The sequence below is a fragment of the Lutjanus erythropterus genome, chromosome 19 (assembly GCF_056507025.1).
Source record: "Lutjanus erythropterus isolate fLutEry1 chromosome 19, fLutEry1.hap2, whole genome shotgun sequence".
NCBI classification, from domain to species: domain Eukaryota; kingdom Metazoa; phylum Chordata; class Actinopteri; order Lutjaniformes; family Lutjanidae; genus Lutjanus; species Lutjanus erythropterus.
The window spans coordinates 32,006,144-32,021,776 of NC_139335.1; the positions used below are offsets into that span (position 1 = coordinate 32,006,144).

A 15,633-nucleotide genomic window follows, 5' to 3' on the forward strand; every position below is an offset into this window, starting at 1 on the left:
ATAAGGTTATAAACATGTTATTTTAACGTTAAAAATAACAAATTTCCACTTTGAACCATCATAAAAAAATATCCATATCCTACGGCTGAAAACAAGAAGGGAACTTCCCTTCCTCCATTCTGCAAGACCGTTTCCTGTGAAACTCCAACAGTGTTTTGTGGACTAAAAATTATGCAAGACCTGAGGGTGAGGAGATAATGACTGAATTTTCATTTTTTGATGAACTATCCCTTTAAGTATCACATATGGTAAGGTAGTAACATCTCTTTGGAACAGAGCTCTTATCGATCTGTTTTTATCACCAGAAAAGCTGAAAAAAACTGAAAAAACAAAAAAACAAAAACTAGTGTGTGCTGGAGATAACAAAGGAAATTGAACATACGGAAAGCATCTGTGTAAAGTGAGTGGGCTTTTATTTTTTATTTTGAAGAACACCATTTCCGCCAACCAGAAAAACAACACTTCCGGTCTGGATGTGAAAGGCGGAACAAGCGGCCCAATAGAGGGAACAAAGGACGATTGATTGAGTATGTTTAGTTTATTTCCAACACAATTACTTGAAAATGTTCGGGGTTTTACTATTTTGAAACTCTGATATAAAACGACTTGAAATGTATTTGTCTTATCTTTAGCTAACTTAGCTAGTCACAGTAGCTAGTTACCATGTGCTATAACGTTAGTCGGCAGCGGGAGCTTGTATTGTCCGTTAGCCTCGCTGCTACAGCTAGCTTTATTCAAACAGTAGCCGCTGCACATTTCGCAAGGCTCAACCGGTCTGTTTAAACGCGCAATTTGAGTAGTTGCTGCTTTTTAGAAATAGTTTGCATCTATGATGATTGAATTGGATATAGCCTTTAACATTGTTATTGGACAAATGGTTTCTTAGCAGGTTTGGCTGGAAGGCCAGGCCGGGTAAGCTAGCTTAGCCAACTTTAGCCCCGTCAGCCATTGTTGTCATTCATCGTTGTCGCCGTTGGTTACTTTCATTCATTTACCGGCATTTTTTTGATATTTGTCCATCTATCGCCTAATAGAAATAATAGAGTGGTTGTATCTGAACTAATGTCAGTGTTTCTGTTATTCTTACTTTCTTATCCAGGTTTATAAATATGGAAATAGCCTGCTGTCCCTAACCCAGTCTCAGCTACGATGTCAAGTAAGTAAACATACACGGTAGTAATAGTGCTAACTTATGTTCACTGATGCTGTTCTTATTATTAGAGCAGAGAGCATATCGGATATATTTATTAACAAGCAACAGGGAATAGTAAACACCCCTATTTACTTTCTTTAAACTAGTCCTTAGCAGTACACTAGATATAAAACAAACGCATTGCTGTGGAAATACATAATCACAATTCAAGAGGAAAGATGGCATTAGCGGTATCTTCAAAACGGTATTAACCCCTGAGTTCCTGGTTCTCATGACAGGTGCAGATGAAAATGTAATGTGTACAGGGTTACACCTCCCTCTTACAGGATCCGATCTACCAAACCTGAGTTTTTTCCTGCAGCTTGTGACTGTTTTCATTTGACTAATTTATCGATTAATTGATTTGTTGTTTAGTCCATAAAATCTAAGACAGTGGTGAAAAATGTCAGTCACTTATTCCTAAACCCCAAAATGATGTCCTCAAATGTCTTGCTTTGTCCACAACTTAAATATATTCAGGTTACTGTAAGAGAGAAGTAAAGAAACCAGAAAATATTGATATTTAAGAAGATGAATTCCGAAAATTTTATTTATTAAGAAATGACTCCAGATTAATGATCGAACAATTAATAACATGGCCTATGTGTACTCCACTTTTTGGACCTGTTTTTGAAATCTGGCTTGTACACTTTATTTTCAGCATTAATTAATATGTCTGTCATTTTCTCCATTAATTGATTAGTTGTTTCATCCGTAATATGTGAGAAAATTATGAAAAATATCGACCAAAGTCCAGGATGACCTTCTCAAATGATTGTTTTGTCTGTAACCCAACTATATTCAGTTTACTGTCATAAAGAAATAAATAAACCAGAAGATATTCACACTCTCAAAGCTTGAATCAGAGAATTTTGATTTTTTTTGTTAAATAAAGACACAAACTGATAAATCAATTATCATCATAGTTGGTGATTCATTTAATAAATGATTACTCTTTGCAGCTCTAGTATGAATCAGGGATTCTCTGCATTTAGAGTTCACTGTATAATGGTATTATAATTGAAAAATTAAACCTATCATAGAAACAGATGTATATAAACTATAGTCTTAAATTATATAAACCACACAGATTAACATTTCTCTTTTTCTTGCACAGAACGACCATCCTACGCCCCTCCCCCTCCCCCCGCCCCAACAACAGTAAGTGTCCAACTCTCAGCTCTACTCTGTGTTTACCGTTAAGTGACTGCAGAGTCATGTTAGCTCCACACACTCCTTTTGGTTTTCTTCTCTGTCTCTCTCTCTCTCTCTATCTCTCCCTCTCTCTCACTTTCTTGCTGTCTCAATCCTTCTTTCTTCACATTTTATATAGCTTTCATTTAATTTCTCTCTCTGTCTCAACACACTGAGGGTCTCACAGATATGTTCAGGTCTCCATCATCGCTCTCACTCCTGCTTTTCCTGTCATACCACCACTTATTGAAGGGGCCAGTGTGCCTCATGTTTTGATGAAGCCTTATTGCTACTTGGGAGCACATTTCTTTGAAATCTGATATAAGATCTTTTCAACACCAAATGATCATGCACAGTATTTGTACAGTTAAAGAATCAACCTGCTTGTTTTGATGCTTTTCATTTCCTTACATTCAGTAGCAGGGCACAACATTATGTAAAGTTGAGTTGTGGTCACATGGCCAATCAAATGCAGCTTGTGCTTAATAGTGGATGATCCGAGCTTGTTGTGAGGTCCGGATGCACATGCAACATTTACATGTTGTGCGCTCACTCTGAATGCCAGCCCACCGGCCAGTTGCCTTTTTTGCCTTGCATGATGACGTCATGGAAAACAAACAAGCAAAACAATATACATATATTTTCACGTTTTCCCCCCTTTTTCACTTATTTATGTTTATCCCTCTTCCTCCTCTTGTTTGTGAGCCATTTCTCATTCGTGTTTTGTCTCATTTGTCTTCCATCAGCAAATGCCTTCCACCCCAGGGTTTGTGGGCTACAACCCTTACAGCCATCTGGCCTACAACAACCTCCGGCTGGGAGGGAGCTCCGGAGGCTCCAGCAGGGTAATGAATTGATGGAGGGATTTGGAAAGAAAAACAAACAAAAAATGGGACAGGTGCAGATTAAGAGGGAGGGTAGTAAGAAACAGTCTTGAGCTACATGTAAGTGCACAGATATGGGGAAATGTGGGGGGGAAGGAGGCACAAAAGACTCAGAAGGTGGGGCTAATGCACATAGGTTGATGAAAGTAAGAATTAGTGAAACATTTTAACAGAAGAAATAGAGAGAAGATGGATTAGTAGTATTACATGTTGGTAGTGGTGGCAGTAACTGATCAAGGACAGAAATCGGGGGTGGGGACTTCTAGATACTAATACTTGATATTATTATAATAATATGGGTTTTAGTTTAGAGCAGAGAGTCATTCTGTTTAGTTTTACACAAGTGGCTCATTTGCAGCTCCCACAGTTTCTTTTGAAATGCTGGCTGTCATTTCCCCAGTCCTATAGTGAAATATGCCACAGTTGGGCTCAATACTCAATATAGTTGTATGTAGTCACCAAATCATAAAATATTGAGCATGGATGCCCAGATTGATCTGCTGCCGATCGTTACTGGACAATATTCAGTAAAAAATATAAGGGCTGTAGAGTCCTGCATAGCCGGTTAAGCAGCCGATTATTTTCTCGATAAATTGATTAATAGTTGTTTGTTTTTAAAATGTCAGAAAATGGTTACAAAGTGACAATCACTGTTTCCCAAACTAAGGTGATGTCCTCAGATTTCTTTTTTTCACTCACAACCCCAAATTTTTCAGTTAACTTTCATTGTGTGGTTAAAAAAATAATTTAAGATTCATTTAATAATTGATTAATCTTTGCAGCTCTAAAAAATACACAGTCGGATAAATGCTTTCTCATTGCCAATAGTGATAAAGGAAGGAAAATACTTGAGCCAGTTCTCAGCTGAGTTGGTGTCATTGTTGCGCACTAATTAAACAAAAGGAGCATGACATGATGGGCATATCAGTGCCTCCACATCAGGGTGAATCCAAAACTCACTATCCACACATGGATGATGACGCTCCCATCAAACTCACACAACTCATGCAGTATAATCTAATGCTAATTAAACCATCCATGTCAGAAAGCCCTAAAAGGAAACTATTGCTACACACCCTTTTCACAGTAAGTCGCCAACTAGTTTGTAAAATACATTGCTGGAAAGTTAAAAAAAAATTTCACCCCGCCATTTTCCCTTTTCAGTGTAACTCAGATGTAACCCTCTCCCTGATAACCATCATGTCACTCATGCTAATCACGTGTGTTTGCTCTTTTAGCAAAGTATGTGCTTGGTTATCATTTCTCAGTAGAGTGACGTCGCAAAAGCACCAAGCCTCGCTAAGATCTGATTTTTGCTTTCGTAACGTTTTATGTTGTTAGTGCAAACTCTGTACTTGTATCTGTTTTAAATTAAAAGTCTAGAGCTTCAGTGGACAAAACCCCATCATTTCTTCACAAGGCTTTTATTGTGAAATATTTGGAGAAACGTGTTGTGGAAAACTAACTGAGTTGAGACTCCTCTCTCCTTCATGGGCTCTTAGTGTGTTCTGATGGTGAGCGGCTGTGTCACCTGCGATACTTGGTGGTAAACTTCCATATCACCGGTCTGGTTTGGCTTAATGTCAAACTGACGTAAAATACTGCTGTAACAAAAAAAAAATGTCAGTGTCGATTACAAAAAATGTGATTGTGGCATTCATAGTATTGAGCTATAGTTATTAGTTTAAATTTAGTTTCCTAACAAATTAATGGTGCTTAAAAGTGATGTTTTGTAATTATAGCAAACAAGTGTAGGTGTACATGCGAGTGTAAAGGTATATATTTAGTTTTACAATAATAGTGGCTCATTGAGGCTTTTCAATGCAGGCATGACAGTATTATTTAGTCAGTTATACCAAACCTTTTCACTTCTATTTAACAAATAAACAACTCTGGAAACTTCTAAATGACTGGGGAAAACATAATCAATCATTGTGATTGAAGAGTTACCCATTTCTCCCTTGAAAAGCTTTGAAAACATGTGGCAGTAACATCAAGCTATACATTTTCTATTTATTTTCTATTTTTCAGTTTATGAATGCATGAATTCTGCGTCTCTGTGTGGTTTCTGCTCGTAAGGTACAAGAGGCCACTTGTTACTCTTGTGTTCATATGTTTAAGCATTTTATTTTGAAAAATGAATCTGTCATATAATAACTAATGCTCTCGACAAATTTAAACCAAAACTCTCACCAGCCTTCATGTTGAAACAGCATTTGAAAAAATTGTCCATGCTTTTTACTATATTTTCTTTTTAACACTATTAGTGGTAGAATTTCAGAACTGCCAGAACAGCCATAAGCATCATTTTGACCTTTGACTTCCAACCTCTATTATCTCTCAGGATAAATACTAGACTAAGAGATTAATGCATTTATTCTGTTAGTTTATCTTTTTAAAAATGAATTGGCACCACAATGAATTTCTTTGAAAAATATATTTATATATTTGTATTTTTTCGCAGTATTTTATAAGATTCAGAACATGTTATTTGAACATGAATAATAACAAATGTCCACCTAGAACCATCACAAAAATAATCATAGCCTGTTTTCCCATAGGTTAGAAACAAAGTTATTACAAATTTGAAAATGGTCAAAATGACCACCTTGGCTGACTGACCAAACAAAGCTGTCTTAGCACTGTGCACAATCTTTTAAAGCCTAAACACTGTAAACCTGTAAGACAGAAGTGATGTCAGTCTTCCATTTTCCTTCTGAAGTGCATATTTTTCACACAGACTATATCAGGGTATGGCAGTATTTTTCACATTTTTATAAATGGTGTCGCAAGAACATATTTGGATGTAACCGTTCCATGTCTGTAGATTTATGTCCCATCTTTAAAATGTTAATGGAGTTTGATATAGGGGTAGTGATATACCCAAAAGCTTCGGTATAAATCATGATTCAGTAATTGATCTGTAAATTAAATTAAGAAAATGTTGAATTACCATACTGAACGTCATCACATTTGATTAATTTGTTCTTTTATTTGGAACTTTCATACATACGTACATAAAAACAGACTCAAAACAATAAAGCTAATATTCTTAGTCCCCTGTCTTTCAAAACACAACAAAACACACATGGCTGTTGTCTTCCTGCCTAGTGTAACAGTTTGATTCCTTATTAATAGTTTCTAAAAAAAATACTTGAAGCCATCGGCTGCTGAAAATTCATTTACATCTATGTAAATGAATTGACATGCATCATAAATGCCTTTATCCAGCTGTAACAAAGCATTCAGGACCAGTTCTGTATTGCCATGTTTACATGTACACCTCTTATTTTACCTTTACATAAGCCTCACCATGTTCAGACCATAACCAGCTGATGTTTTATGATCTTTTTTTTTCTCTCTCTAAACCTCTGTCCCTTTTTATTTGTTAACCTTTCATCTACATCCCTTCCATCTCCTCATTCACACTTTTCTCCCCTTCTTTGTTCCCCTCCCCGCTCTCTCTCTTTGTCTTTTCTCCACAGAACTCCTCAGGCATCACCGTCCCAAAGCCTCCCAAACCTCCAGACAAGCCACTGATGCCTTACATGCGGTACAGCCGGAAGGTAAGCAGGAAGGTAAGACACCCATCCACGGTGTCTGCTTTTACTGCTTGTCCTCCCATCCCCTGAAGAGTTGCAGGGGGTTTAGGGTGGGAAACAGCCAAGCCATGACGCCTTCACCACCACCTCAACCACCTCAGTGGAGACCTCTCCACTCTGTTGTCTCGTCGGCTTACAGTTGCCTCCTATGTTTGTCTCTGATAAAGAGAAATCACAACATCTCTTTGTTTCCCTCTGCAAGCATGATCTGCTCCGGCCTTCATTTCCCCCCTTTGTGCTTGTCGCTTCGCTGCTGCTGTAGTTTCAGAGCTGAAACTTTAACATTGAATGCTGCATAAAGACAAAAAACACTCTAAAAATTGACTTTGATGTAACAGTGGTGATTCTTTCATTAGAATTATTTCATTCCATTCCATCCAGTCTTGTTCCAACACTTGGTCTGGGTTGCACCAACAAGGATTCATTTTAAACCTAATCGAATTATAAATCACCAAACTTCTAAACTATTTTAAAATTAAGAAAGATTGAATTTAAACATCATTTTAGTTTTTACTCTAAATCTGTATTAAATTTAATTCTAAAATGTGATCCAGTGTTATGTTAAACATGAGTATGTTTAACTTAACATGGCTGCCTTTTTGAGATGGATTGACCAAAATAATCTCTTTCCTTGGAGAACATTAAGGGACAGACTCAACCCAACTGAGTTTTATGCCTCACTTCTTTCTGTCACCTCAGTTGATCAGTTCAGACAGACAGGATTTGTCAAAAGCCAGCATGAATAGTCTACCTTTTCAGCTAGCTAGCTGGCAAACAATGTAATCTTTTGTCGACTTTTTATTCAGTTAGCAAGTACGGTAAAGCTTTAACAATATGTTTAAGGTTACTTTTATAATCCTGACAGCACTGAAATTAATTAATTTATTTTTATTTGGGCAAGAAAACATTTCCATATTAAACTTTGATTTCTTTTCAGATCAGCACGCTAATTTAAATCTCAGTTTAATTATTTTGAATCCAGTTTTGCTTAACTCTGATTAGAACTAATCTTAGATGAAATTAAATCTTTTTTGGTGCAACCAAGTCTTTATGTGTCTCTGAGAGCTCAATGTAATGCAGCTTAAAAAATACATGGAAACAGTCAGAACACCAGCAAATTAAGAAGTGCTGCTAGTAGCAAAGACTACAACAGAACCTGTTTCCAGGGAACACATAAAAAGGACTGAACCTGGCCGAGACAGGCTTGTTGTTGCCATGGATTGCAATTCATTATTATTATTAGCGTTATTGAAGTCACCTACCCATAATTCTTGTTGGAAAATTAGCTACATGTGAGGGGTTTGTGTGTTCCAGCCATGTACTGGTGTGGTCATCACATTTTAGTGTCCCCTGAAAACAGTTCTGTATTTGGTTGCGATTTCTTATGTGTTATCAAACCGATGAACACATTTCCTTAATTTGCTTGGGTTTTGTTTATTTACAAGTGTTTTCTTAAGTTGCAGTGTTGTGAGCTCTTGGGGTCACTGTTATTGTGCTTAACATTATGCCAGTTACTAACTCTGTCCAATAGATGGGGCATTTGGAACTATTTTCTTCTTCCTTTGCACTTTTCCTCCTATATTTCCTACACTACCTTGTATTAACATAACTTGCCATTAATTGCAGTTTCCCTGTAGTGACCATATGCTGTTTTCGTGTGTGTGTCTGTGTGTGTCTGTGTGTGGCGGTGTTCCTGTTTGTGCATGTGCGTTTGTGTGCACACGCAAGGTATGGGACCAAGTGAAGGCGTCCAACCCGGACCTGAAGCTGTGGGAGATCGGAAAGATTATTGGAGGGATGTGGAGGGACCTGACTGATGAAGAGAAACAGGACTACCTGAACGAGTATGAGGCTGAGAAGGTGAGCTGACCCATGTGTCCTCATTACTGCTAATGTTCACGTCTGAACACTGCTGTCTGTACCACTACAGAATATTTATCTGTGCACATGTAACACATTTCTGTCATCCATCCAGTCTTTGAAAACAAACTGCGTTGGTGGAAAAAAAAATAAAATGTGTAGATATTGTTGATTATTCAATACTATTAGTATCGTTTGACAAAAATCTTAGTCAACTGAAAGTCTACCTGCACTTCATCCAGTTGATTGGTCGATGGGGCGAAACAAATCTGTAATATATTGCTCAAGTGCACTTTACCTGGCAGCCTGAATGTGTGCTGATTAGAGTTAGAGAGGGTTCCCAAGAAAATGAATTCCTGTACTATAAGATAAAAAACTTTGTTGATCCCACACTGGGGAACTTCACGTTACACCAGCTCCAAAAAGTACAGGTAGAAAAAGGGGTGAGTGATAAATTGAATACCGATAACATGAAGATGAAATTATAATAAATGTATTAAAAATTATAAAATGCAAATTATTACATTTAACTGTACACTAAAGACTATATACATCTTTCACATATACAGATATATGGAGCTGTTTGGATATGTTGAGATATGGATAACTATAATTATAATTGCTCACATGATGTAATACACACATGGTGTGTAGCATTATATTAAGAGAAGAAAATGTAGATAGGGTTGCTTTGTAAAGGCTGATTGCACAGAAACAGACTGAATTGCACAGAATACAAGCGGCAAAAATTTTGCAGTGATGATTTACAGTTTGAAAAATACAGTCAATACATGACAGTTTTGCACAGAAGATGATTTAACAGTAAAAAATGTAAATGCACAATATATTGCATGGGGTAATTGCACATTAGAAGTGAAGGATTGACAGTATGTACATTTACATACAGCAGTATTGTACAATGGCAAAGATCAGGGAGAGCGGGCTTCCATTTGACGACAAAGCTAACGCTAGCTGGGATAGTACTAAGTAGTACTAAGTACTAAGTAAGTTAAAATTGGTGGGACTTTTTCTTGACAATCATCAAAATGACAAAAATATACAAGATTGTCATTTAATAATTTTATCTGTTAGCATTAGCATCTAGAGGTGAACAGAAATCTCTTCTTCAAACGTGTCAGAATTAATCCAGACTTAAATGATCCTGATCTTGAATAACAGTGTGCCCCTTTTTTTGAAAAAAAACAACAACCAAAAAACCAAAAGGCAATAAGAGTAGAGTTAAGTCACTCAAAATAAAACCAAACAGAAAATCCCCAAAGTTGATAACAAACGATCCTTAGACTGAAGGACCAAACAGGTAGTCGTGTTATCTTGCTCAGCTTGTTATTCACTTTTTCTTCCCTCTTTCAGATCGAGTACAACGACTCTTTGAAGGCATACCACAACTCCCCAGCCTACCTGGCCTACGTAAATGCCAAGAACCGGGCTGAGGCAGCGATGGAGGAGGAGAGCAGACAGAGGCAGAGTCGTATGGACAAAGGAGAGCCGTACATGAGCATTCAGCCTGCTGAAGATCCTGATGGTAAGAAATGAAATAAATATCAAGCATGTTCAATAATGCAATGAAATACATGACAAGGAAGTGAAAGCCAGTGCATTATGAGAACAAAGGTCATTTTAGTATGGACGTCTTCAAAGCATGTTTAAAAGAAAGCAATTGACCTGCTAATTGTCTTCCCTGTATTTCCTCCATCCAGACTACGACGATGGTTTCTCAGTGAAGCACACTGCAGCCGCACGCTTTCAGAGGAACCACCGGCTCATCAGTGACATCCTCAGTGAGATTGTGGTGCCTGATGTCCGCTCGGTGGTCACCACAGCCCGCATGCAGGTCCTCAAGAGGCAGGTCCAGTCTCTCATGGTACACCAGGTAGGTTGAACAGATAAAAGTGAGCTGAGAAAAGCCCAGTGGCTGGTTTTTTTTCTGTCTAAAAAACGCTTTATGTATTGGAGAAAGTTGCCCTGTGTGCATGGTGAACAAATGTCAGTTAATAGGTTTGTGTGTCCAGACATCACCAACCTATCTGCACAGGTTGCATAGGCATCAGTAACTTCGTATGCTGGGAGGCATGAGAAATCCATCATCTCGCCCTCCAAACAGTCGTACAGTACTGAACTCTTTGCTAGTTGCAGCTAGGGCTGGGCGATATATCGATATAAAAATTATATCGATATATTTTTAAATGTGATATGGAATTAGACTAAATCGTATATATCGATATAGTTCAAATTTGCGCTGTGATCCTTGCTCTGCTGCGCTGATAACCCGGAGCTCTCTGCACTGCTCCGCGCGCCCCTCCTCTTTCGTGCACAGAGGGGAGAGGGGCAGGGAGAGACACTCCGGCACTCTTCAACAAGCATGGAGGAAGCAACAACGGCTGCAGAGCGCGCGAAGGAGGAATTGGTTAGTAAACGAATAAGCAGTGGCTCAGTAATTTGGAGATGGTTTGGTTTAAAGTATCAGATGAGCAACAAAATCACGTTATATGTAGGGAATGCGCTAAACAAGTTACAGCCAGGGGTGGAAGCACTACAAATCTTTTTCACCACCTAAAACAGTGGCAAAACTGCAGTACGAAGAGTGTGTGAAGCTGCGCGCTGCAGAAGCCCCAGCTGCAAGCCATCCACAACCCGAAAAAGCTCCAGCCCCGAAACAAAGCCCACTGCGAGCCTCATTTCCCGCAGTGTGCCTTATGAAAAGAAAAGTGACAAGTGGTGTACTATAACGAAAGCGGTGTCCTATCACATTGCAAAAGATATGGTCCCTGTTGCAACTGTGGAACAAGTCGGATTCAATTTCAATAAGCCATTTATTGTTGTCAAACTAAAAAAAATGTTTATTGTACTTTTCTCATGAATAGATTTATTTCAGAAAAAGATTGGCCTATTTTATTTTATAGGCTATTTTTATTTAAGATATATTTTTATTTAAATGTGCACGGAGCTTTAATTTCAAAAAAGGTACAGTATTTATGTTTAAATTTTATTATTTGAACAACTGAGCATTTTTTTTCATGAACCAGGTGAAGAAACCTGTTTATTATTTATTCATTTGATTTTGCCACTGTTCACTGAAATAGCCAGTTTCAATAAAACTACTTGTGACATGTCATATTTAGCTTTGACCTTGACTGAACATTTGCTCTCACTTTGCGGAAAAAATATCGGGATATATATCGTATATCGATATTCAGCCTAAATATATCGGGATATGACTTTTGGTCCATATCGCCCAGCCCTAGTTGCAGCACAGATTCTGTTCAGCTCCTCTGATACACTTGCATTACATTGAATTTGAAGTTGTTATTCACGTGTTTCAAGTGACAGAAGATACACTTTTACCCCCATTCCATACACATATGCTGGCTTGGCCTGACTCTGTTTGACTTGGCACATCAGTCCAGCACAGGAGGGATTTACATTTCCATCACAACAGAGCTACTCGCTTGAAGGTGTGTCTTTAAAGACGAACAGCTTAGCTGGAGTCGAGCAGCTGTAAAACAGCAAATAAACACTGAACTTCCTATGAATTCATAACAATAAAACTCCTGTGCTATTGTGTTAAGTAAAAGCTTTTATTATGAGGAAACAAATTTTCAGTTTTCATTGTAACTGACACGACTCCGATACAGCTCACATTGAACATGACATTAAAATACAGCAGATGCTGGAACGTAAAAACAGCGACACAGGAGAGGAAAGTTCAAACCAGAGATTATCTTCTTAAGAATTGAGAGCTGAACACAAATTCACAGACACTTTTAGAAACTTTTTTTTCTCTGCTCTCCTGCAATATGAGCGGAGTATCACAGCAATGTTTGAGGGGGAGAAAAGGGTGTTGGCCGCAGTCGGCGAGATGTCACCGCAGCCTGTTTGGAGGCGGGTCAGACTTGCTTTAGTCCCACTCCAGAGTAGGTCCCTCACCAATAAATGTGGTAATGGATATATAAATCAGCGCAGAACCGTTTGTTAGTCTCAGTGGAAAAGTGTCCTTTGAAATCCAGTTTGAGGAGCGTGTGTTTCACCTGCTTCTCTTTTGCGTGTTTCAGAGGAAGCTGGAGGCAGAACTTCTGCAGATTGAGGATCGCCACCAAGACAAGAAGAGACGCTTCCTGGAGACCACTGACTCATTCAACACTGAACTCAAGCGGGTACAGCAGTACTTTATTTTTCTCAAGACAGCTGAGTGAGGAGTAATGATGAGGTGTCATTCCACATTGCTAAATATCCATTTGGATTATAGCTGCATGATGTGGTAAAAAAAAAGGATAGATAGATATTACAGTTGTGATATGATTCACCGTTAGTGATAGTGATAATTTTGCATCGCAATTTTCATTTTTGCTAGAAAAAAACTATTAAAGTCATGATTTTGTGATGTGTCAAATGTCATTTTGTTACATTTTTCCTTGTCAAAAAATCTTAGTTTCTGTGATTTTGATGTTGTTCCTGGCCGTATTATGATTTATGCACCCACAATTTGGATTAATGTTTTCCATACGGATTGTTTCCCCCTCATTTTATTTCCAGTCCTCTGCAGCTTGTTCTTGCTGCTCCTGCTTTGCATTCAGCCTGAAGTCAACTTGAGGTTAATTAGTAATAAAGAACTGAGTTTGTTTTGAATGTAAGTGTGTCCTGCGTCTCCAGCTGTGCAGTCAGAAGGTCGAGGTGGACATGGAGAAGCTAGCAGCAGAGATGGCTGCTGCAGAAGAGGCGGCCCGGCGCCGGGCAGAGGAGAGGGAGCGTGAGGCAGCCGAACAGGCGGAGAAGGCTGCTCAGCAGGCTCAGCAACAGCAGCAGCAACAGGAGACTGCTGGAAACAAAGCTGCAGACCAGGGCACTGCTAATGCTAGCAGCACAGCTAACCCCAACTCAGGGACCAAGGAGGAGGACAAGGCCACACCAATGGAGACAGGTACCTACAGCATTTAAAGATGCTTTTGTTTCATAAACTAATTTTGTTAAAGGGGATAGTTTATCCAAATAAGAAAATTCAGTCCGTATCTTCTCACCCTCATGCCGATTGAAGATCAGGTTTAGTTTTTTAATCCACAAAACACTGCTGGAGTTTCACAGGAAAACAGTGTTGCAGAATCTCCAAAACAATGGAAGTGAATGGTGAATGATTTTCAAACATAAAAAACAACCAAAAAACATAAAATGCCTCCATACTGCTCGTCAAATCGACTTCTGCAGACTTAAAAAAAAAAACATCTTCATTTGGTACAGATCGTGGGAAAAAAAATCACACCATGGTCATTTTAAAATGTTTTTCAATCAAAATTTTAATAATAATCACAATAAGATATTTTTTCAAAAATGCACACATGAATGTAGATCCAAGCTCAGGATCTACAGTGAAGATTCAGGCTAAATACATGGTGTAAATGATGTCATTAAATCAACTTGCCATGTTGGGTTTAGTTCAGGTGGTGCTTGTCTCCACCTTCCTATTTCCACCTGTAGTCTGTGAGAAGACAACCAGAACCATGTAAACATTATCCTCAAATGTATCCTTCAGTGTACATTGTATTGCTGGTATAAAGTAGAGGAACAGTTATATCTGAGATGATTGCTTGGTAAGTCTTATATCTTATTCCCGATTTAGATCGTAATTTCTCAGTCTTGTCCCTGCAGTCTCTCTCAATATGGTCTACACTGTCCTGCTGCCAGATAAACTCAGCAGCCCATATTAGTCTGTTGTTGAAAATAGTCCCTAACCAATGCATAAAGTCCTCCTTTTGACTAAAACTGTCTGAAACCTACTGTGAGCCACTGTTTGAAGAAATTACTGAGGACTTTATTGAAAAAATTAGAGTATTGTGATCCATTTTTAAAGTCTTGCATCTTCAACAAGATCAAGTGTGTTTGGAGCTGAGAGCCAAAGACACAGCAGAGAAGTGTGAAACTATTTAAAGAGCCACTAACACTTTTTTTTTTATAGGAATAGTTTTCAATAAAAAGATGCCAGGTTATTGTTGCACTGATTTTCAAATATGCTCTGTCCTTCTTTCCCTCCAAAGATGAGGCGGCGCCTGCAGAGCCTTCCTCAGACCCTCAGCCTGCCCCGCCTCCTCCATCTGACCCCCCCTCCTCTGCCTCCGACAAAGCGACCCCTCCCCCCGAGCCCCCCAGAGAGAGCAGCACCCCCAGCAGCAGCGCCCCTAGCGATGACAGCAGCAACAGCATGGCCCCTCCTTCCTCGGATGGCGGTCCCGGAGCGGCGGGTCCCGACACCACCGCGACCCAGGATGCCAACTCCAGCACGGGTAACACCAACACGGGCACGGCACCTCCCCCTCCCCCTCCCCCTGCCTCAGAAGAAGCGGCCCCTCCACCGCCGCCGCTACTGCCCCCCAGCCAGAGCAGCCAGCAGTATGACATGTAACAGTCAGTTAGTTAGATCCACACTGGTAGCTGTAGCTCTCCTCTGTTCCTCTCCTGCCTGCAGCAGCAGGCGTGGAAAATGTGGAACTCATACGGTGGCTCTGTCATAACAGATCTTGTGAATGAGTAGTGCTGAATGGTTGAGGGTCTGGTCAATAAATAGTTAACATGTCTTTCATACAAGAGTGATGTAGGCTTTTCATCAGCCAGTCTCATGTAGCTGGACCAAACAAAGATTAGGACTTCACTCAAATCTACGCATGTTTCCTTTAAATGTCTTCACCAGGCCCTGTCCAGTGATGCAAACTGAAATGTCACCAAAGAGCGCAACATTTTACCCGACCCAGTTTGTGCTCCTGGCCTTTCACAAGTCTCTCCTCATGTCCCACCATGGATTTTTTTAGTATAAGATAAAAAAACAATACACACTTCAAACAGGAGGGGGCTGTAAAATGGAGAATTATCAGCAGCGACTCCTGCTGGCTGCTTGGAT

At 39.2% G+C, this 15,633-nt stretch overlaps 1 protein-coding gene across 2 annotated transcripts; it reads left to right on the plus strand.

Annotated features, from left to right (window-relative positions):
- Positions 1–453: 453 nt before the first annotated feature.
- On the plus strand, positions 454–15,312 carry LOC146310148 (SWI/SNF-related matrix-associated actin-dependent regulator of chromatin subfamily E member 1-like). 2 transcript variants are annotated; one of them, XM_084743873.1, is made up of 11 exons: positions 454–527; positions 1,100–1,156; positions 2,310–2,353; positions 3,133–3,231; positions 6,756–6,848; positions 8,601–8,732; positions 10,104–10,275; positions 10,451–10,623; positions 12,803–12,904; positions 13,401–13,668; positions 14,777–15,312. In XM_084743873.1, the coding sequence occupies exons 2-11, from the start codon at positions 1,150–1,152 to the stop codon at positions 15,139–15,141; spliced, it is 1,455 nt and encodes a 484-aa protein (XP_084599999.1). In that variant the 5' UTR covers positions 454–527; positions 1,100–1,149; the 3' UTR covers positions 15,142–15,312. The 2 variants fall into 2 exon arrangements, with proteins under 2 accessions (XP_084599999.1, XP_084600000.1); XM_084743874.1 differs by having other exon boundaries at positions 6,756–6,836.
- Positions 15,313–15,633: the final 321 nt, after the last annotated feature.